At 42.6% G+C, this 22,228-nt stretch overlaps 1 protein-coding gene across 1 annotated transcript in view; it reads right to left on the bottom strand.

Moving 5' to 3' along the window:
• The window catches only part of LOC149990275 (lysine-specific demethylase 5D-like), an 80,741-nt gene that overhangs the window by 6,381 nt on the left and 52,132 nt on the right, over positions 1-22,228 (bottom strand). Inside the window, 2 exon segments of the mRNA XM_090265500.1 lie at positions 214-408; positions 530-649. Coding sequence (XP_090121626.1) covers positions 214-408; positions 530-649 — 315 coding nt within the window.

Below are 22,228 nucleotides of genomic sequence, written 5' to 3'. Positions count from 1 at the left end.
CCAACACTGAGCCCGGCTGTGGACTCAGCCTTGTAAGGACAGCTGTAGAGAAATTGGAAGAAAGAAATATAAATACATACAGTCTCTGTCTTTCCACTTCAAAATGTCTGACTTAAGAGATGGGACACAGAATATTAATTCAATTTTTTACTTTTTCTCTCTTTCATAATCTACTTGGGTTGATTCAAATAAGCCTTAGTCCATACCACACACCTTGTCCAACAGAGCCTTTCGTAAACGTCGTTCCTCTTGTACCATTATGAACATCTCCTTGTGCACAGCCACAGCCAGATTCAGGTCCAATTTCTCTGGGAAGGCAGCCATTTTGCAGATGAGCTCCTCATGGGAGAAGACACAGTAGCACTGGAGCTGGTGGTAGTGTTCAATACATTGGCGTCCAGCTAGTAGCTGCAAGTAATTTAAGACTGTATGGCTACCTGGGATTCACAGTGCTTAGATGCTCTGCAGTGAACACTACTTTTATTCCTTATGTCTGTGTATTTCTAACCCCATCACATCCCAGACTCACCCAGTCAGCAGTGCAAAAATTGACAGCCTCCGCAAAGTTGTAGCCTTGGTTAAAGCCACTGTGGTAAGCCCGAGGGAAAGTAATGACAAATTCTCCTGCACACTGGTTTGTGCGAATGACCTAATGACAAGAGAGAAGGGGTGTGAGTCACACTAACAAAATGTGGGTATAAGAATACCTTTGAGTCTTGTTACAATTGAAGAGAAACAAAGAGACACAGGCTCTACCTTCACGTATCTGTGTGCCTTAAAAGATAAAATGAACTTCCAACCAAGATGGAGGCCTAGACAGACACACTGAGTCTCCCTCCACAACTAAGAAGGAATACAACTATCTCAAACCTAGAGGTGACCAGAAGTTCCAGAAAATCAAGCTGCATGGAAGTCCAACAAAGATATACAGAAGAAATACTCATCCAGACTGGTAGAAGGGGCAGAGAGGACGTGGTGTGGTGGCAGCAGCAGCAGCAGCAGACCGGTGGAAAGTGCAGTAACACATTTTAAAAAGCAGAGACACACCTGGGGAGTGCTCCCAGCACCACACTAGACTGCACAGCTCATGGTCCCAGCGCCGGGGAAAATAAAGCTTCATTGCTTCTGATGGTGAAAACCAGTGGGGGTTGGGGCTGAGGAATAAACCGCTGGTCTCTCAGGAGAGTCTGCTTGTTTAAAGGGCCGCATGGTACTAGAACGTCCGCAGACCCACCAACTCTGGGAATGACAGCCAGGGCAATAGCTAGAGAGCCACCAGTCCCACACAGAAGTGGGAGAAGTGCCTGGAAAAGGGGCAAGTGCTGAGAAACTGGCATTGTTCCCTCTCAGACCCCCCCCACAGTGCCATAATGTGGCAAAATGGGTCACCCCCTATTGATGAATACCTAAGGCTCTGTCCCTTACAACGTAACAGGTGCAACAGCTCTACCTAAGACAGGAGGCAAACTAACACAGGAGCCTGTCAAGATGAGGAGACAGATTCCAGTGGAAGAATTAAGGAACAAGAAGATGGCCAACCTAACAGATGGACAGTTCAAAATACTGGTGATAAAGATGCTCATAGGCTTGACAGATATGCTTAAGTACAGCAAATGCATAAGGGAAGAAATGAAGGCTATGCTAAATGAAACGAAGGAAAATCCACACGAAACCAATGGTGAAGGGAAGGAAACTGGGGTTCAAATCAATAAAAAAAGAAAAAGACAGTCTATCAGTAAAGAATGAGGAAACAAGAATTGAAGAAAATGAGAAGCTTAGGAACCTCTGGAACAACTTTAAATGTGCCAACCTCCGGACCATACATATGCCAGAAGCAGAAGAGGAACAACAAGAAAGTGAAAGTTTACGTGAAAAAAATAACGAAGGAAAAGTCCCCAAATTTGGTGAAGGAAACAGACATACAAGTCCAGGAGGCACTGAGAGTCCCAAACCAGCTAGACCCAAAAAGGACCATACCAAGACACATCATAATTAAAATGCCAAAGGTTCAAGATAAAGAGAGAATCTTAAAAGGAGCAGGAGAAAAGCAGAGAGTTACTTACAAAGGGTTGCCTCTAAGACTCAAAGCTGATTTCTCAAAAGCAATTTTGCAGGCAAGAAGGAAATGGCAAGAAGTATTCAACGTGATGAAAAGCAAGAACTTACAACCAGCAAAGCTATCATTTAGGATGGAAGGGCAGAGAAAGCACTTCCCAGACAAGGTAAAGCTAAAGGAATTCATCATCGCCAAGCTATTATTATATGAAATGTCGAAGGGACTTATTTAAGAAAAAGAAGATCAAAATTATGAACATCAAAATGACAATAAACTCAGAGCTATTAACAACCTAATCTAAAAAATAAAAACAAAATGCAAGTAAGTAAACCAGAACAGGAACAGAATCATAGGTATGGGGATCATTTGGAGGGTCATCAGCTGGAGGGGAAGGGGGAGAAATGGGGAAATGGTACAGGAATTAAGAAGCATAATTGTTTGGTACAAAGTAAACAGGGGGAAGTTAAGAATAATATAGGAAATGATGAAGCCAAAGAACTTATATGCACGACCCATGGACATGAACTAAGGGGGATGGGATTGGTGGAGGGAAGGGGTTACTGGGCAGAGGAGAGCAAAGGGAAGAAAAATGGGACTAGTGTAACAACATAATCAATAAAATATACTTTAAAAAAGAGAGAAAAAGTGTGAGGTTAAAACTAATATTCACGGAAAACTAAAAAAAGTCACGTGCAATACAAGAAATAGAAGTGGTTTCTATATGTGTGAAGACAATTCTCAATTTCTTCAATTAATAAATGCGAAGTTTTAAAGTAAGAAAATAATGCCACCACAAATAATCGAAGAGAATCCAAAATTTCATCCCTCTATTGACAGAATGATTAAGTTGGCAAAGGGTCAACACATTTTCAAAACTCTGTAATAAAATCACAAACTACAAATACAAGAACATTTAACAGAATAAAAACAAAAAAATAACCTCTAAATTTTCATAAAGAACACTATGCTGTCATAATTTCAACCTGCCCCAAATCCCTCCAACCCGAACTCAGCAGCTATATTGGGAACAGTAATCTAAGAAAGCTCCTACTTGCAGCTCACTGGTGCCACAGACTACAATGTGGATCTCACCTGAAAACAAGTGAAAGCCTTCTGCTTTCCTGTTCCACAGAAAGCTGCACCTTCCTCCAAAGTGTAAGCTGTAACCCTGAGATACGATGGTGAAGGCTGGAGGGAATGTAACAGGGTTGCTTTTTACTCTGGCAAAGTGGGCACTGTAACCATATTTCTTCAGATATTCTTTTTGCCTCTTTATCTCTCTTTTCTGGAATTCCCAGTAGAGAACCGATGTTTTTATTTTTAATGTTTTTTGTTGATTATATTGTTACAACAGTACCAATTTTCTCCCCCTTGCTCCCCTCCACCCAGCACCACTCTCCCCCAGCAATTCCCCCCAAGTCCACACCCCTGGTTCGTAAAAATTAACTATTCCCCCCCCCCTCAAATATTAGGACCCTTTGTAATCTTGTAAAGGACAATGGGCGAAGGTCTCAAGCTCCTCTAGATGCTTCAAGCTGGACATAGTCGTTGTCCTACCTACCCTTGGGTCCAGAAAACCCTAATAAGAGTGGGGGTGTGGAGGGGAGGGTGGCCTTCCCACATGGGGAAGGATCATGCAGACTCCAGGTCAGTTGGCTGTCTCCAGTCAACGGCGTGCTTGGTTTAACAGGCTGGTGTCCCTGTTGTGTTCTGGGGGCAACAGATTTGGCGAAAAGGGTTAAAAGACATCATTTAATCCATAACTACTAGATGACAGAAGGCAGGGATTAATTTTTCAATGTTCCATATTAGGAAAAAAAAAAAAAAGGGCTTCTTTGTAAGAAGGTGTGCTAGGCACATCTCACCTGTCCAAAACCCTTTTGCCCATTATACTTAGTTTGGGCTGAGGGAAATAGTTTAGGTTTTCCCCCTCTCAAGCCTCTGGGTCTTTTCTGTCCAAGCCATTAGGATAGAAAAGAGAAACCAGTTTTAAAGTGAAGCCCACAGACCACGCCATTCTTCACCAACCCAGCCATTTAGTTCACCCAAAACATTGAGTCTCAGGAGGCAGCGCTGCAGAGAGGATTAAGTGAGGCTTATGCGTACAGACAATCACTCAGGTAATGCGATCATAGGCTTATGTCCTTTGAAAACAGAAAACTCGTGTTAATTTATGTAACATAACCCACAAACAAGTCTCTAAATCTGTAAGACTGTCTTATTGGGAAGACATCCAGTTGCAAGGCACTTGAAATTCTATTTGCCTGCAACTTGAATATCTTTGATGATATCACAGACATGGTTTAATTTTCAAGTGAAACCATATTTTAAATGAGAAGAAACTTTTAAGACGGTTAGTTGCCCTATTTTATACTCTACTACTGGTCATTGTGATTTTCCTTGAATAACAATTTTTCTCCCTAAGGTTACCCTCCTTGTCTTTAAAGGGACTACATTAAGTCCATTTTTAATTTATCCTGTTCGTTTGCATAAACATAACAAGAGCAGCAAATGATCACTTATGATCTTTAGTTCTGCTTTGCTGGAACTTACCCAAGGAATATTTGGGGTGACCCTCAGTCTGTTCTTCAGGGCACAGAAGCTGAGCCACATATCTGGCATTCATCCTTGCCTGTATACACCTGTTTTTTCCAAGTCTTTCTGGTTTTTCATTGTGCCTTAAGGTGCCTTCTAGCCATCTTTCAGGAAAACAACCTTCGTTCCTTCCCTGGAAAGATTGCTGTGGATCGCACAACCAACCATGGTACCAGGCCTTTTATCTCACGGGCTTTTATTACCTTTGAAAGTCACTCCCAGTTCCTGAGGGCTTTTTGGTAACAATCTGAGCCCAAGTATGTTTCCTTTAGGCTTGACATTCCAGTCAAAGACTTGGTCAAAAAAAAAAAAGGAACCTCTATTAATAACTGGTCTTATTAGTTCTATGCAAAGAAACCTATGTCATTTCTTACTTGTTTAGAATGCCAAACTCTGGAGGGATCAAATAGGGAGAAAAATATACAACGTGAAGGAAAATTTTGGTCCTAATATTCACTGAACTGGCATTTCCATTCTTCATATTTTCATTTTTCCCCCACTAAAAAAATTTTTTTGTTTGTTTTTCCATTACAGTTGTCTCACTTTTTTATCCCCCTTGCTTCCCTGCACCCTGTCCCTCCTTCCCCCACATTTAGTCTCCACTCAGTTGCCCCTGTCCATGGGTCATTAATTTTTTTTTTTTACTTGACCCTTCCCCTTCTTACACCCTTCTTTTCCGCCCCCCCCCCTTGTTACTGTTAGTTTACTTCTTGTTTACATACCTCTGGTTCAATTTTGCTCATTTGTTGTGTTGTTCATTAGTTTCCTGTAATAGGTGACAGCATAAGGTATTTTTCTTTTGTTGCCTGGCTTATTTCACTAAGCATAATTTTCTCTAGTTCCATCCATGTTGTTGCAAATGGTAGAAGTTCCTTCTTTCTTTCTGCTACATAGAATTCCATTGTGTAAATGTACCACAGTTTTTTGATCCACTCATCTACAGATGGGCATTTAGGTTGTTTCCAGCACTTGGCTATTGTAAATAGTGCTGCTATGAACATTGGAGTGCATAGGTTCTTTTGAATTGGTGTTTCGGGATTTTTTGGATATAATCCTAGCAATGGAATTGCTGGTTCAAAAGGCAATTACATTTTAAGTTTTTTTAGGAAATTCCAAACTGTTTTCCACAGTGGCTGCACCAGTCTGCATTCCCACCAGCAATGCACCAGGGTTCCCGTTTCTCCAAATCCTCTACAGCACAAGTTGTTTATTGATTTGTTGATGATGGCCATTCTGACTGGTGTGAGGTGGTATCTCATTGTGGTTTTTATTTGCATCTCTCTGATGGCTAGTGATGTTGAGCATACTTTCATATGTCTATGGGCCCTCTGTATGTCTTCTTTGGAGAAGTGTTTGTTCAGGTCTTTTGCCCATTTTTTAATTGGATTGTCTGTCTTCTTGGTGTTGAGTCGTATGAGTGCTTTATATATTTTGGAGATCAATCCCTTGTCTGAGATGTCATTGGCGAATATATTTTCCCATATGGTTGGTTTCCTTTACATCTTGCTGATGTTTTCTTTAGCTGAGCAGAAACTTTTTAGTTTGATGTAGTCGCATTTGTTTATTCTTTCCTTTATTTCCCTTGCCTTAGGAGATATATCAGTGAAAATGTTGCTACGTGGGATATCTGAAATTTTCCTGCTTATTTTTTCCTCTAGGACTTTTATGGTATCACAGCTTACATTTAAGTCTTTGATCCATTTTGAGTTTATTCTGGTGTATGGTGTGAGCTGGTGGTCTAATTTCATTTTTTTGCATGTCCCTGTCCAGTTCTCCCAACACCATTTGTTGAAGAGGCTCTTTTCACTCCATTTGATGTTCTTTCCCCCTTGTCAAATATTAGTTGACCATATAAACCTGGGTTGATTTCTGGTCTCTCTGTTCTGTTCCATTGATATATATGTCTGTTTTTATGCTAGTACCAGACTGTTTTGATTACCGTGGCCTTGTAGTATAGTTTAATATCGGGTATTGTGATTCCTCCTACTGTGTTCTGCCTCAAAATTGCTGTGGCTATTCGGGCTCTTTTTTGGTTCCATATAAATTTTTGAAGTATTTGTTCTAGGTCTGTGAAATATGTTGCTGGCATTTTAATAGGGATTGCATTGAATCTATAAATTGCTTTGGGTAGTATGGACATTTTAGTGATGTTGATTCTTCCCATCCATGAGCATGGTATACGCTTCCATTTATTTGTATCTTCTTTAATTTCTTTCTTCAGTGTTATGTAGTTTCCTGTGTACAGGTCTTTTACCTCTTTGGTTAAGTTTATTCCTAGGTATTTTATTTTTCTTGTTGCTATGGTAAATGGGATTTTTCTTTCAGTTTCTATCTCTGAGTTTTTATTGTTGGTGTATAAAAATGCCTTCGATTTCTTGATATTGACTTTGTATCCTGCTATTTTGCCGAATTCACTTATTAGGTTGAGTAGTTTTTTGTGGAGTCTAAAGGATTTTCTATGTACACTATCATGTCATCTGCAAATAATGACAGTTTTGCTTCCTCTTTTCCAATTTGGATGCCTTTTATTTCTCTTTCTTGTCTGATTGCTGTGGCTAGAACTTCCAAGACTATGTTGAATAGGAGTGGAGAGAGCGGACATCCTTGTCTTGTTGCTGTTGTCAGGGGGAATGCTCTCAGTTTTTGCCCATTGAGTATGATGTTGGCTTCAGGTTTCTCATATATGGCCTTTATTATGTTGAGGTATGCTCCTTCTATTCCCATTTTGCTGAGAGTTTTTATCATAAATGGGTGTTGTACTTTATCAAATGCTTTTTCCTCATCTATTGATATGATCATGTGGTTTTTGTCTTTCATTTTGTTTATGTGGTGTATCACGTTTATTGATTTGCAAATATTAAACCATCCTTGCATCCCTGGGATGAATCCTACTTGATCATGGTGTATGATCTTTCTAATGTGTTGCTGGATCCGGTTTGCCAATATTTTGTTGAGGATTTTAGCATCTATGTTCATCAGCGATATTGGTCTGTAGTTTTCTTTCTTTGTTGTGTCTTGACCTGGTTTTGGAATTAGGGTTATACTGGCTTCATAGAACGAGTTTGGGAGTCTTCCCTCTTCTTGTATCTTTTGGAATAGTCTGAGGAGGATAGGAGTTAGTTCTTTCCTAAATGTTTTGTAGAATTCAGTTGTGAAGCCATCCGGTCCTGGGCTTTTGTGTGCTGGGAGTTTTTTGATTACTGCTTCAATTTCATTAGCTGTTTTTGGTCTATTCAGACTTTCTGCTTCTTCTTGATTCAGTTTGGGCAGACTGTAGTTTTCCAGGAATCTGTCCATTTCCTCTAGGTTGTCAAATTTCTTGCCACACAGTTGTTCGTAATAATTTCGTATAATGCTTTGTATTTCTGTTGTATCAGTTGTGATTTCTTCTCTTTCGTTTCTGATTTTATTTATTTGGGTCCTCTCTCTTTTTTTCTTGATGAGCATGGCTAAGGCTTGTCAATTTTGTTTATCTTTTCAAAGAACCATCTCCTACTTTTGTTGACCTTTTGAATTGTTACTTTAGACTCTATGTCATTTAATTGTGCTCTGATCTTGATGATTTCCTTCCTTCTACTTGATCTGGGTTTTGCTTGTTTTTCTTCCTCTAGTTCTTGTAGCTGTAGGGTTAAACTTTTTATTAGAGATTCTTCTAGCTTTTTTAGGTAGGCTTGTATTGCTATGAACTTTCCTCTTAAGACTGCTTTCGCTGTATCCCATAGGTTTTGGGTTGTTGTGTGTTCATTATCATTGGTTTCCAGGATCTTTTTGATTTCTTCCTTGATGTCATTGTTAACCCATTAATTATTTAATAGCATGTTATTCATTCTCCATGAGTTTGAATGTTTTTGAATTTTTTCCTTGAGGTTAATTTCCAATTTTAAGGCATTGTGATCTGAGAAGATGCTTGATATAGTTTCAATTTTCTTGAATTTATTGAGGCTTGTTTTGTGTCCTACCATGTGGTCTATCTTTGAAAATGTTCCATGTGCAATTGAGAAATATGTATATTTTGCTTCTTTGGGGTGTAAACTTCTATATATATCGACTAAGTCCATTTGATCTAAAGTGTTGTTCAGTGCCTCAATATCTTTGGTGTTTCTTTGCTTTGAAGATCTGTCCATTGTTGACAATGGGGTGTTAAAGTCCCCTACGATGAGTGTGTTGCTGTCTATATCTTTCTTGGAGTCTTTCAAAATTTTCCTTACATATTTGGGTGCTCCTAAGTTGAGTGCATATATATTTATAAGGGTTATATCTTCTTGATGGATTTGTCCCTTAAGTATTATGAAATGCCCTTCTTTGTCTCTTTTTATGGACTTTGCTGTGAAATCTGTTTTGTCTGAAATAAGTATTGCTACCACGGCTTTTTTTTCATGTCCATTTGCTTGAAATACATTTTTCCATTCCTTTACTTTCAGTCTGTGTAGATCTTTTGTTCTAAGGTGGGTCTCTTGTAGACAGCATATATGTGGGTCATTCATTCTTATCCGTTCAGCTACCTTATGTCTTTTAATTGGAGCGTTTAATCCATTTACGTTTAAGGTTATTACTGGTAAGTACTTATTCATTGTCATTTTTCCCCTTTGTACTCGTGTTATTCTCTGTCTCTCCCTGTTTCTTTACCTTCTTAGAGCAGACCCTTTAGCATCTCTTGCATTGCTGGTTTGGTGGAGATGTATTCTTTTAGTCTTCCTTTGTCTGAAAAACTCCTTATTTCGCCTTCCATTTTGAATGAGAGCCTTGCTGGGTAGAGTATTCTTGGTTGTAGGCCTTTGTTTTTCATGGCTTGGAATATTTTTTGCCATTCCCTTCTGGCTTGTAGTGTTTCTGCTGAGAAATCTGAGGATAGCCCTATTGGAGCTCCTTTGTATGTTATTAGTTGTTTCCCTCTTGCTGCTTTTAGGATTCTCTCTTTGTCTTTGAATGTTGCCATTTTAATTATGATGTGTCTTGAAGTGGGCCTGTTGGGGTTCATCTTCATTGGGACCCTCTGTGCCTCTTGGATTTACGTGACTCTTTCTCTCCTCATGTGAGGGAAGTTTTCTGCCATTGGTTTTTCAAAGAGGTTTTCTATCCCTTGCTCTTCTTCTTTTCCTTCTGGAATTCCAATGATATGGATATTGTTACGTTTCATGTTGTCCTGCAGCTGTCTTAGAACCTCTTCAGTCTTGTTCAGTCTTTTTTCATTTTGTTGCATTGTCTGGGAGTTTTTGTGTACGTTGTCCTCCAGCTAGCTGATCTGATATTCTGCTTCCTCTAGCCTGCTTTTAATTCCTTCTACTGTGTTCTTCAATTCAGAGATTGTATTCTTCATTTCCTCCTGGCTCTTATTGATAGCTTCCATGTCCTTTTTGATGCTGGTATAATTCTCAGTGAGTTTCTTATAGTTCTTCTGGAGTTCACTGTAGTTTTTCTGGAGTTCTTTGTAGTTTCCGCTGAGCTCATTCAGCTTCTCCATAATCCATGTTTTAAATTCCGTATTTGATATTTTGCTCCCCTCTATTTCATTTAGCACTCTTTCTGGGAATTCTACCTTTCTTTTTGATTGGGGGTTGTTTCTCTGTCTCCCCATTTTTGTGATTCCTTTTGTTTGTTGTTGCTTCTTAGAATGATCTGTTCTTCCTGGATCTGCCTCTGGTAGCGTCAGATCATGTACCAGACTGGCCCTAGGCAGTGATATACTGCCTTTGTCTCTCTTCTTTCATTGTTACTATACTCAATCTCTGGTTGGCCGTCAGTCTTAAGGACCGTGGATGTGGCAACTTAATTCCTGTATGCAGGGCTTTTACTTCCCCTTAGTATGACGCCATTTGGAGGGGAATGGTCTGTCTGCTGTACTGGGGCTGAGTCAGCACTGGCTGGTGCTGGGAGGGGGTTAGTGTAGCTTCCATTACTCCTCCGCCCTCCTGGATCTCCATCTGTGTTGTCCTTGATTATATTTCTTTAATCTGTCTGGTTGTATTTCAGCTACTTTTTGGTGGATCTTTTTCTCTGGTTAGTTGATTGCGAGTCGCTCTGTCCACCTTGTCTTGAGTTCTTTTGTGAAGGTGCTGCTAAAATATCATTACATAACCCAGGCAAGAAACCCACAGCCTCCAATGTCTCCCTCAAATACAATCCCAGTATAGGCTGCAAATGAGCTAGTGTTAATATACTTGTGGAGATACTGGGACTCTTATTTCGTAGGAGAAACAGAAAGGAGTTGTTTTAAATGAAGGAAGGGTAATTTTTTGAGCTGGAAGTTGATAGAGTATTAATATTAGCAACTGGGATCAAGGTTATGTAAGAGAGCAATTAACACTTACACTGTATGTTAGAAAAGGAGGGGAGGGTTACAGTGTGGAGTGAGAAAGTGGAAGTGTATAGTATTAGGATTATATAATCGGTATATACTATATGATTAGCGTGAGAGGTAGGGTAGACACAACAGACATCCAGGTAGACAGACAGCCAGAAATTGAAAGAGAGGGCTGGGGAGGTTAGAAGGTAGGAAATAGATTGAGAGAGAATTTTTTAAGGATAAAAATACAGAGTAGAAAATAGCAAGACAGGAAGGGAGAGAGGAAAGAGAGAGAGTAAGTAGAGAAGAGAAGGGTAGGTGAGAGAACGAAAGAAGAAGGGGAGGTAGAAGAGAGGGGACTGGATTAAATTTCTTTTTAAAATTATATATTATAAAAAATAGTAGGAGATTAAAACATGATATAAAGTTGCAAGAAAGAGAGAAAGGGTGAATATATAGAGAGAGGAATAGGAGATAGGAAAGCAAGAGGATTTGGGAGGAAAAGAGCTCAGAGGAGGGAAGGAAATCAGGAAGAAGAGGAGATATTAGGGAGGGGAGGATTGAAGTTGAAGAGTTGACAAAAAATAGGATGAAGGAGAGAAATACAAGAGGTAGAGAAAGAAGTGAGGGGATGGGTTAGAAAAAGAGAAGGGGTAAGAATGGGTGAGGAAAGGGGGAGAGGGATAGATTAGAATTATAATTTGAACATTAAGAGATTAGAATATAAAGTGGAATAGGGAGAGAGAATATGTATAGGGAGAGAAGAAAAATAAGAACAGGGGATGAAAGAAAAACAAATGTAGACTGAAGGGGGACACAATAAAGAAATTTAATAAAGTTGAAGGTGCGTAGCGCAGAGAAAGGAGAGGGTGAGAATGGAAGAGAACTTAAAATTATAAAATTAACTGAGAATAGAATTAAGGGGAGACATGCTAAGCAGAGAGAAGGGAGGGAAGAGGAGGGGATAAAAGGAGAGAGAATAAGAAGGGACTGACCGTAGGGGTAGTTAGAGAGAGAGTGAGAGATAAAAGAGTGAGGATTTTAACTCAATTCAACTTTTATGCACAGTCTCTGGGTATTTTTGGTTTGTTTGTTTTTTGGTTTTTCCTTCCTTCCTTCCTGAGTCCACTCCTATTCAAAATTCCATGAGTTTCAAATCTTTTCTGGTTGGTTGGCTGGCTGTGGGAGGGTTCTGCTTGATTCTGGGATTGCTAGTCTTATTTTCGTGGACCTACCACCGCTCTGCTGTTAGCTGCATTTAGTTGTCCCCTCCTCAGGCAGCCTCAGGCCTCCTCAGGGCTGTCCAGCTACTCCTTCCCTCTGTTGGTCCAGCCTGTGCCTGCCAGCAATCCCCGCCCTGCCTCCAGTCCTGTCTCTATTCCCAGGCTACAGCTTCTGCTCTCTTCCCTGTCTATATGCTTGTGCACTGTACTTCTCTCCCTGTCTCAAGATCGTCCTTCTGTTCTGCCGGACTGTGGCACAGTCAGTCAAAGTGCCGGGCCCAGTGGTCCTTTCCTGCCCAGGGCCTCTCCCCTAGTCTGGAGCTTTGCAGTGGCTTTCCTACCTGTGTTCTTCTCCTTGCCCCAAAACTTTCTCTATTCCGAGCTACAGCTTCCGCTGGCTTCCCTGTTTATCGGCCTGCGCGCTCTATCTCTCTTCCCACCACAGCACCGTCCCTTTGTTCTGTAGGATTCTAGTGTGGTTGGTCAGCGCAGCACTCTCTTACCCCGGGGCTCTCTGCCAGTCTGGAGCTCTGTAGCAGCCCTTCCCTGTGGCCCCTTCTCCCTGCCCTAAAACCGTCTCCCCTCCAGAACCTCCGCCTCCGCTCTCTTCCCTACTTACACACCCTGCGCGTCCTATTTCCCTCCTAGCCCCAGATCAGCCTTTTATTCTGTGGGATTCTAGCGCGACTAAAGAGCAAACACTGGTTTCAAGAACGCAGTTCTCCCCCGGTTTGGAGTTCCGCAGCAGCTTTTCTGTGCTGCCGTTCTCCTTGCCCCAAAACTGCTCCTTTGTTCTGTAGGGCCCTAGCGCTGGTGCTGGGCTCGCCCGGAGTGCCGAGCTTTCGGTCGGAGGTTGCAGCTGAGGATGTTTCCCTCTAGATTCAGGTCACAGTTTCTCCCAGTCCTGATTGTTCACTGTTCTCTCCCTCCTCTGGCTTTTTTGGCCAAATCCTCTCCCTAACTCCCTACAAGAATTCACTCCCGGGACTTCCGGCCAAGATGGAGGCTTAGACGGACACGCTAGGTCTCCCTCTACAACTATAGTGGAATACAACTACTTCAAAACAAAGGATAACTAGAAATTCCAGAAAATAAAGCTACACGGAAGCCCAACATATGAAGTTATAAACCAGCGGTGCCATTTGGGCAGGTAAGAGTTAAAGAAGGCAAAGCTGTTTGCGGAGCTGCGGGGCGGGGCGGCGAATCAAGCCCCTGGCGTGCGCGACTCCAATCAAGCCCCTGGCGTGCCCAACTCCGGCGCTGGGGAGCAGCCGCAGCATCGCCTTGAACAGTGAGGCCCAGGGGGGCGGGAGGACGGATCCCGGTCTCCTAGCTGAATAACTGTGTGAATCCATCTTGGACCCCCGCCCCCACAGAAAGCACCACAGGGCTGCGAAATAGGTCGCGCGCCTGCCGGTCGCTGATTTGTGACGCGTACGCAGGCACTGCCCCCTGCCCCCGACAGCCAGCCCAGGAAAACAAAACGCATCTGTCAAAATGTGGCAGACAAATATAGAGATCCCGGTGGTGCAGCTCACCAGACAGCAGATAGAGAACCTGACAGATGAACAGATAAGAAACCTGTCAGAGGCTCAGTTCTGGGCCATTGTTATCAGGTGGCTTACAGAATTCACAAAAGAGCAGGAAAAAGATATGAAAGAAGCGAAAAACTTTCATAACGAAAGGAACAAAACCACATATGAGACAGATGGTGAGGAATCCAGAGTCCATTTCAACAAACTGGAATATGGAGAAGGAACAAGCAGTCAACCAATGCAGCGAGAGGAAATGGCAAGCAACAATGAGAGGATCAGAAACCTCTGGGACAGCTATAAAAGGCCCAACATAAGAATCATTGGTTTGCCAGAGAATGAGGAAGATGAACTAGAACTTGAAAAATTGAGTGAAAATATAATAAAGGAGAACTTCCCAGACTTGGGGAAGGGAATAGACTTGCAGGTCCAAGAAGCAAGGAGAGTTCCCAAGAGACTGGACCCAGGGAGAACCACTCCAAGACACATTATAATCAAAATGTCAAAAATTAAAGATAAAGAGAGAATCTTAAAAGCAGCAAGAGAGAAGAAAAGAATTATGTACAAAGGGGTCCCAATTAGACTATCAGCTGACTTCTCAAGGGAAACCCTACAGGCAAGAAGGGACTGGCAAGAAATATTCAAAGTAATGAAAATCCAAAACCTACAACCACGAATACTCTATCCAGCGAAATTGTCATTCAGAATAGAAGGACAGAGAAAGTGTTTCCAGGACAAAATAAAACTGAAAGAGTTCATTAGATCCAAACCACTGTTATATGAGAAGTTAAAGGGACTGGTTTAAAAAACAGAAGCTAGGGAGATGAAACAAAGGCAAACGAAACAGGCAACGAGAGTGGAAAAGGAACTGTGGGTAAGGGAAACATAGTGGGGGGAGGTCAACAGGGAGGGGGAGTGGGGAGAGGGAGGGAGATGATATAGGAATTGGGGATCAAGGTAGGAGGGAATGGAATAGACGGAGAGAGGTTGGGAGGAACTGTAAGCACAACTAATGGACATAATCTAAAAGGGGGGGACAACTGGAGGGAGGGGGCCACCGGGTGGAGGGGAGCAGAGGGAAGGGAAAGTGGCACAAATGTAATATTTTAATCAATAAAACACATTAAATCTTAAAAAAAAAAAAAAAAAAGAATTCACTCCCGGCTAGTGAGCTCTCTGGCTTGATACTGCAAATGCACGGAGTCTCGGATTGACTCAGCCTGCAGTTTGTGATAAACCCCTCCACCCTCCTCCACGCTGCTCCCACGATCTCCTCCCCGTTCACGTTATCAGATTCCCACACTCACTCAGTCACTCTTCTCCACATTTGTTCCTGGATTGTCTCCTTAACAGGAGCGAGCTGAGAACACTGTCCCTACTTTGCCGCCATCTTGGTCCCCCCAAGAACCGATGTTTTGAACTGATAGTTCAAGTACCTGCCTTTATTTCACCTGCCTCAGTTTCCCCAAATACAAGTGGCTTCCCAGCCTCTATCTGTTCAAAGTATATAAAGGCTAATATATTAGCCACAGCACAGCCACTTGTGTTAAGAGAAAAGAGACTAGGCAAGCAATAGAAATTCTAAAATGCTGAGAGGGAAAAAGAAGGGTAAAGTGTTAACTTGTGGGGTGGGTAAGGACTCTAAAAAAGCCCTCAATTTCCACATATTCCTGGGAATTGAGATGTCTAGGAAAAGAGGTGATAAGACCCTAACCTACCACCTCTGGCTGAGTTTTAACTAAACAAGCTACCACTATTACCACAAAGTCAGAAACAGTAGGCACTGGAAGGAACTGTAATTAGCCACAACATAGTGCACAAGACAGATGATTTTAAGAAATAATTACGGACCATACGAAGAAACAAAAATTGTTTATTCAGTACAACTATCCCTGAGATAGTGCAGATATTTAACTTAGTGAACGAGGGCTGAAAATAAACTTTCTTAAATAGGTCAAGTTAAAGATACAATGTTTAAATAACTGAAGAAAAACCAAATGATGATGCCCCCCCAAAGAGAAAATTTCAATTAAAAAGTAAAAATTAAAAAAGGAAAGAAAAGTGTTCTGAAAGCTAAAAAGTACTGCAATTGAAGTGAAATTTGTGAGGTGGTCCCAATAGATCCAGCAGGCAGACAGAAGAATCTATGAGCTTTAAAAGAGGTTCATTGATATTACCCATTCTGAGAAGCAGAGCAAAAAGAGAATGAAATAAACAGATCTTGAAAGACCTATAGGTCAGTGTAAACAATATATACATACACTGGGAATTGCAGAAGAGATAAGAGGCAGAAAGAATATCTGAAGAAACAATGGCTGAACAAGTCCTAAATTTTACAGAGAAATGAATCTACATATCTAAGAAACTCAATGTACTCCAAAAGTAATGACAGTAAAATCAAACTGCCAAAAGCTAAAGATAGAATATTGAGAGTAGCAAAGAAAGAAGCAATTCATCATGTGTAACAGATCCTCGATAAGATAACGTGCAGACTTCACATCAGAAACTAGGAATGCCAGAAGGCACTGGGTAACATTCAATTGATGAAAGAGAAAAAAATAAAGGAGAAATTAAGGAATCCTTACAAAGTCTGTCTGCAGTAAATATACTCTACATAAAACTCTCTCATCCTTAAGACTGAAATAACACTAGAGTGGAACCAAAAGCCACAGAAGTAAGAACACTAATGACGGTACATTTATAGGCAAATATAAGAGCTAGAATTGCATTTTTGAGACTCATCTTCTTTAAAATTGAAAAGTGTGAAAAATATTTATGAAACTATGATAGTGGGCAATGTATAATGCTATGATTTGTGACATTAACAATACAAAGAAGAGGGAGTTTTTTTGAACCTACTATGAAAGTTAAGATGACATTAATTTAAGCAGGACTGTTATAAACCAAAAAAGTATTGGGTTGGCCAAAAAGCTTGTTTGGTTTTTTCCCCTATGATGGTTCTTGTACTGCTTAGTTGTCCTTAACTTCAATGAAAACAATAAAAATACTTAAAACTGTTGCATTTCTGTGTAGCCATTTTAATACTGAAGCTGGAAGAAAGTAAATAATTTTGGCATATTATGCTCTATTATTTCCTGAAATGTAAAAACCAATAGAAATGCAAAAAAAATATTTGAGCAGTGTATGGAGAAGGTGCCGTGATGTTTGAAAAGCGGCTTGCCAAGTTTCATGCTGGAGGTTTCTCACTGGACATGGCTCCGGGGTTGGGTGGACCAGTTGAAGTTGACAGTGATCAAATCAAGAGAACAATCAGGGAGGAAAATGATGGCAGGGTAGTCTGCAGCCTCCTGGGTGTGTTCCTGTTGTGGAGGAGACTTAGAAGACAGAAAGCACAGTGGGTGAGAGCAGCTTTCAGATAGGACAAACGGGACAGGAGCATGGAAACAGTGCAGGAGAGAGAAGGAGCCTCGGATCCCACCCCAGCCCACCATCTTGGGCTGCACTGTAAGGGGTGCAGGAGATCAACTCAAGAGCCGGGATTGTAGGGGATTGAAGGGTGAAGGCCGGGGCAGTGCAGATGCCTGGAGTCTGTGCTCCTTTCGTGGGCTCCCCGTCCAGCCATATCAGGGAGGGACTCAATGAAAAGGTGTGCTGGCCTTCCCTTGGGTATGGATCTTTGGCTTAATTGTTTAGAAATAATATGTATGATTGTAATAGAACCCCTGGGCTGCTCTGATTGAAACAAAACCCACGGGCTGTTTACTTAGGGGCCTGATTGCCCGCCGCCAGAATTATAACTCTGAATACCAGAGCTTGGTGAAAAGAAAAAAGAATTCTTTATTTACACATAGTCCTGCCTCCCGCTCCCAGACCTGGCCAGTCTTAAGAAAGTCAGAAACACCGTTTCCCTACTTCCTAGGCACAGTTCAGCTTTACCAGTAGCTGCCAATCACTCAGTTCTGATTGGGGAGGTCCTTTCTGTGCTGTGGTGCCCTCCAGCTCTCAATGCAGGACCACCTGGATTCTCAGCCTCCTTGTAAACTGCCTTCTTCCTGCAAGCCTCATGGATCTCCTCTCCTTCTCAAAGCAGCCTGGCAAGAGCCCCTTCTTAAAGCAACCTGGAGACCACTTCTCCAAGCCACATGGAGGGAGCCCACAAGAGTCAGAGAGTGAGGGAGTGAGGGCCAGAGAGAGCCTGAGAGAGAGAGCCTCCTAGAGCCAGAGCCAGCCCAAAATACGTCCACAGCTGCTTCTCTTCCTCCCTGCCTCCTCTCTCTCCGTCACTGCGTCCTCTCACAGTGGTTGTTGAAAACCGTCCTGACCATTCACAGAACCCTACGTAGGCTCTGTCTGCTTCTTCCGTACCAGCCCACAGTCCAAGACCCCTCACAGACCTGAGCCTTGGAAGTAAAGCGGGTCTTTGCAACAATGTTTCCAGCCACTAGCTCCAGGCATGCAAGGGCATCCTGAAAGCTGCTTCTTGCTGCCTATCTCCCAGCAAACTCCGGGGTTTGTTTTTGGACTCCCCTGTTTCTGTAACATGATCACTGAACACTGCCTGGATTTGAGTTCTGGGGCGGCAGGCGGATGCAGGAGGCTGCTGCCTAGTGACCTGTCACGTGCAGATCAAGGAAGAGATGCTGGCGGGAAATCTAGCATAGATAGCTTGGTGCCAGTGGGCTGCTCCTCCATGTGCAGAAAGATTTCACAGTCCCTGGGAGATTTGGGGGCTGAAACTCAGGGTGGGCCCACTGGCAGAGCTGAGAGTAAGCCAGGAGGGGTCTGGATCTAAGAGGCATAAAGTAACGTTTTTTTTGCTTGCTTGTTTTTGCCAATCTGGGAGGAACAGCTGGAGGCCCCGTGAGATTGTGAAGGTGAGCTCACAATATTCTTCAGTGAGCTTGTGTGCGCACATTCTCTAGGCTCCGGTGGGAGCGCCAGGTGGACGGAGACCAGGAAGAGAGAGGAGCTGTGGACATTTTGGGCTGGCTCTGGCTCTAGGAGGCTCTCTCTCTCAGGCTCTCTCTGGCCCTCACACCCTCACTCTCTGGCTCTTGTGGGCTCCCTCCATGTGGCTTGGAGAAGGGATCTCCAGGCTGCTTTAAGAAGGGGCTCTTGCCAGGCTGCTTGGAGAAGGAGAGGAGATCCATGCAGTTTGCAGGAAGAAGGCAGTTTACAAGGAGGCTGAGAATCCAGGTGGTCCTGCATTGAGAGCTGGAGGGCACCACAGCACAGAAAGGACCTCCCCAATCAGAACTGAGTGATTGGCAGCTACTGGTAAAGCTGAACTGTGCCTAGGAAGTAGGGAAACGGTGTTTCTGACTTTCTTAAGACTGGCCAGGTCTGGGAGGGGGAGGCAGGACTTTGTGTAAATAAAGAATTCTTTTTTCTTTTCACCAAGCTCTGGTATTCAGAGTTATGATTCTGGCGGCAGGCAATCAGGCCCCTAACTAAACAGCCCGTGGGGTCTGTTTCAATCAGAGCAGCCCAGGGGTTCTGTTACAATTTTGGCGACGACAGCAGGACATTAATAACTGCCCATGGCAGGTCGACCCCCTTGGGAGACACCTTCTGAGGGCGCCAGCTCCCTAAGTACGCCTGTGTGGTGAAAAGAAAATAGAACTGGGAAGGGATTAGAGACGTAAGATTGTTTGCTAAGAATTATTTCTGAGCACTTCTGATATAATGGCATCGTGGATACTAGATTTGTTTGTCCGATTAAGAGTACTCCTGGGAATAATAGAACTATGGATGCCTGAGTGGTATATATGTTTTCTAGTCCTTGGGCTTTTTCTAAACTGGGATAAATACTGTTGTTATCCTATGACTAGAAAAATATTGATGAATTATTGTAACACTGTTTGGCCTGAGTATGTTCTGGATGGTGGGGAAAGGTGGCCCAGGCTTCCTCGGAGGTCGCGTCGGTGGCAGCGGCGGTAGCTCCTGAGGGTCTGCCCCCTCTGTAGGTGGCCCAGGCTTTGGCAGTGGCAGTTCCCATGCCCGCGGTGACAGCCGTGGCAGTGGCAGTTGGTGCCACCCTCTAATGTGACTGCAAAGACAATGACTCCACCCTTGCAGGAGGAGCAGTGGGTCTCCCCCACCAGAACCCACATGAAGGTTGTGAATTGGACACTAAGCCTTATAGGTACACTGCCATGTTGGGTAAACCACGTGAGTGCTCCACCATGGTGGTAGAGTCACGTGGGTTTGCCACCATCTTGTGGGTGGCACTTATGGGTGCCACCATCTTTAAAGATGCTGCATGTAATGCTGCCACCATCTTCGAAGTGAGCAAAATGGTGGGTTAGATATGCTCTTAAGGTGATGTGCTTTGTTTGCAAAATGGTATATGTCTAAACATTCAGGTAATTGCTGCATGACAAGTGTTTGCAAGGTCTAAGCTTCAAAAAACTGCAGGATATCTGCAAATCTAGGGAACTTTTACCTGCCAGTTACTGAGTTTGAGTATAGTCCTTTACAGTGTGAGAAAAAAAGAACAAGAATTGGAAAATAGGTTATGGTTAAATCTAAATGGGTAAATATATGGAAAGTTTGTGAGTGTTGCAAAAGATCTATGTAAAAATCATAAAACTGTATAATAAGGTGGTGAAAGTTTTTAAACCTGGGGAAAGGAAACCTCAACAACTTGTGGTATTATTATATGGTTACTGTACCTCTGTATTGGCATTTAACCTTGGGACCTATAAAAGGTCATTTGGAATTCCCTGTGTTGGGATTGGCATTAGCAATTGGTGACCTAGGAAATGTCGTCTGGAATTCCCTGTGTTGGTTTGACATTAGCCATTGGAGACCTATGTAAGGTCTAGAATTCTCTGAGACCTAGGAAGGGTCTGGAATTCTTTGGTTTGGCATTAGACATTGGAGACCTATGTAAGGTCTAGAATTCTCTGAGACCTAGGAAGGGTCTGGAATTCTCGGTATTGGTATTGGCCATATAATCTAAAAGGAAAATTAAGGTTTCCCAGGAAAAGTTAAAACTTCACAAGTAAGAAAGTGAACAAAAGAAAGTATAAGGTATGGAAATGCAATTTCAGTGAATATTAGAAGGACAAGGATTTTCCTTCACACTGTGTATTTTTCTCCTTACCTGATCCCTCCAGAATTTGGCAATTAGGAAGGATTAAGTAATGACATTAGGTTTCTTTGCATGAAACTAACAAGACCAGTTGTTAATAGAGGTTTTTACCAAGACTTTGGCTGGAATGACATGCCTGAGGGAGGCATGCTTGGGCTCTGGTTGTCACCAGAAAGCCCTGAGGAACTGGACTTGACTTTTGAAGCTAAGGAAAGCCCATGAGGAAAAAGGCCTGACACCTTGGTTGGTTGTGCGGTTCATGGCAATCTTTCCAGGGAAGGAACAAAGGTTGCTTTCCTGAAGGATGGCTAGAAGGAACCTTAAGGCACAATGGAAGACCTGGAGGACTTGGAGAAGCAGGTGTTTACAGGCAAGGCTGAATGGCAGGCGTCTGGCTCAGCTTCTGTGCCCTGATGGGCAGACTAAAAGTCAACATGAAGGTTCCTACTGTAAGTTCCAGCAAAGTAGACTTAAAGATCAATGTGATCAATCACTGCTCTTGTTGTTTTTATGCAACTGAACAGGCTAAATTAAAACTGGACTTAATGCAGTCCCTTTACTGACAAAGAGGGTGATCTTAGGGAGAAAAATCAAGACTCAAGGAAAATCATAATGCTCAGTGGTAGGCCATAAACTAGTGCAGCTAACTGTCCCTAAAGTTTTTCGTTTAAAGGTTGTTTTCATTTAAAAGTTGGACTAGGTCTGTGACATTATAAAGAATGCTTTATTTACAGGCAAGAAGAATGTCAAATGCCTCGCAACTGGAGGTCTTCCCAATAAGACAGTCTCTCAGATTTGGAGACTGGTTTGTGAATTCTGTTGTGTGAATTTAACATGTGTATTTTTTTTCTGTTTACATAGCGCATAAGCCTATGATCTCTACCTGAGTGATTGTCTGTACATATAGGCCTCACCTAAGAAGCCCATCTGCATCGCCGCCTCCTGAGACTCAACAGTTTGGCTGAACTAAGTGGTTGAGTTGGTCAAGTATGGGGTGGTCTGTGGGCTTCACTTTAAAACTCATCTCCCTTTTCTGTCGTAATGGCTTGGACAGAAAGGGCCCAGAGGTCTGAGAGGGGGGAAATCCTAAAATACACCCCTCAGCCCAAGCTAAGTGAAATGGGCAAAAGGGCTTTGGACAGGTGTGACACGCCCTGCACACCTTCCTCCAAAGAAGCCATTTCTTTTCGTAATGTGAGGCATTGAGATTAATCCCTGCTTTTTCTTTTTGTCATCTAGTGCTTATGGTTTTAATGATGCCTTTTAAATGTATTGCCTCCAGAATACGACAAGGATGTCAGCTTGTCCAGTAGTGCCAGCCTTTGGAAACTAAGCATGCCGCTACCCAGGAACAGCCAACTGACCTGAACTCTGCAAGATCTTTCCCCATGTGGAAAGGACACCCTCCCCTACATCCCCACTCTTATTAGGGATTTCTAGACCCAAGGGTAGGTAGGACGACGACAACGTCCAGCAGGAAGC

Source organism: Furipterus horrens, unplaced genomic scaffold, assembly GCF_987537825.1.
Source record: "Furipterus horrens unplaced genomic scaffold, mFurHor1.1.pri manual_scaffold_19, whole genome shotgun sequence".
Lineage (NCBI taxonomy): Eukaryota > Metazoa > Chordata > Mammalia > Chiroptera > Furipteridae > Furipterus > Furipterus horrens.
The sequence above is the reverse complement of the archived record's forward strand: the minus strand, read 5'-3'. Positions and strand labels throughout refer to the sequence as shown.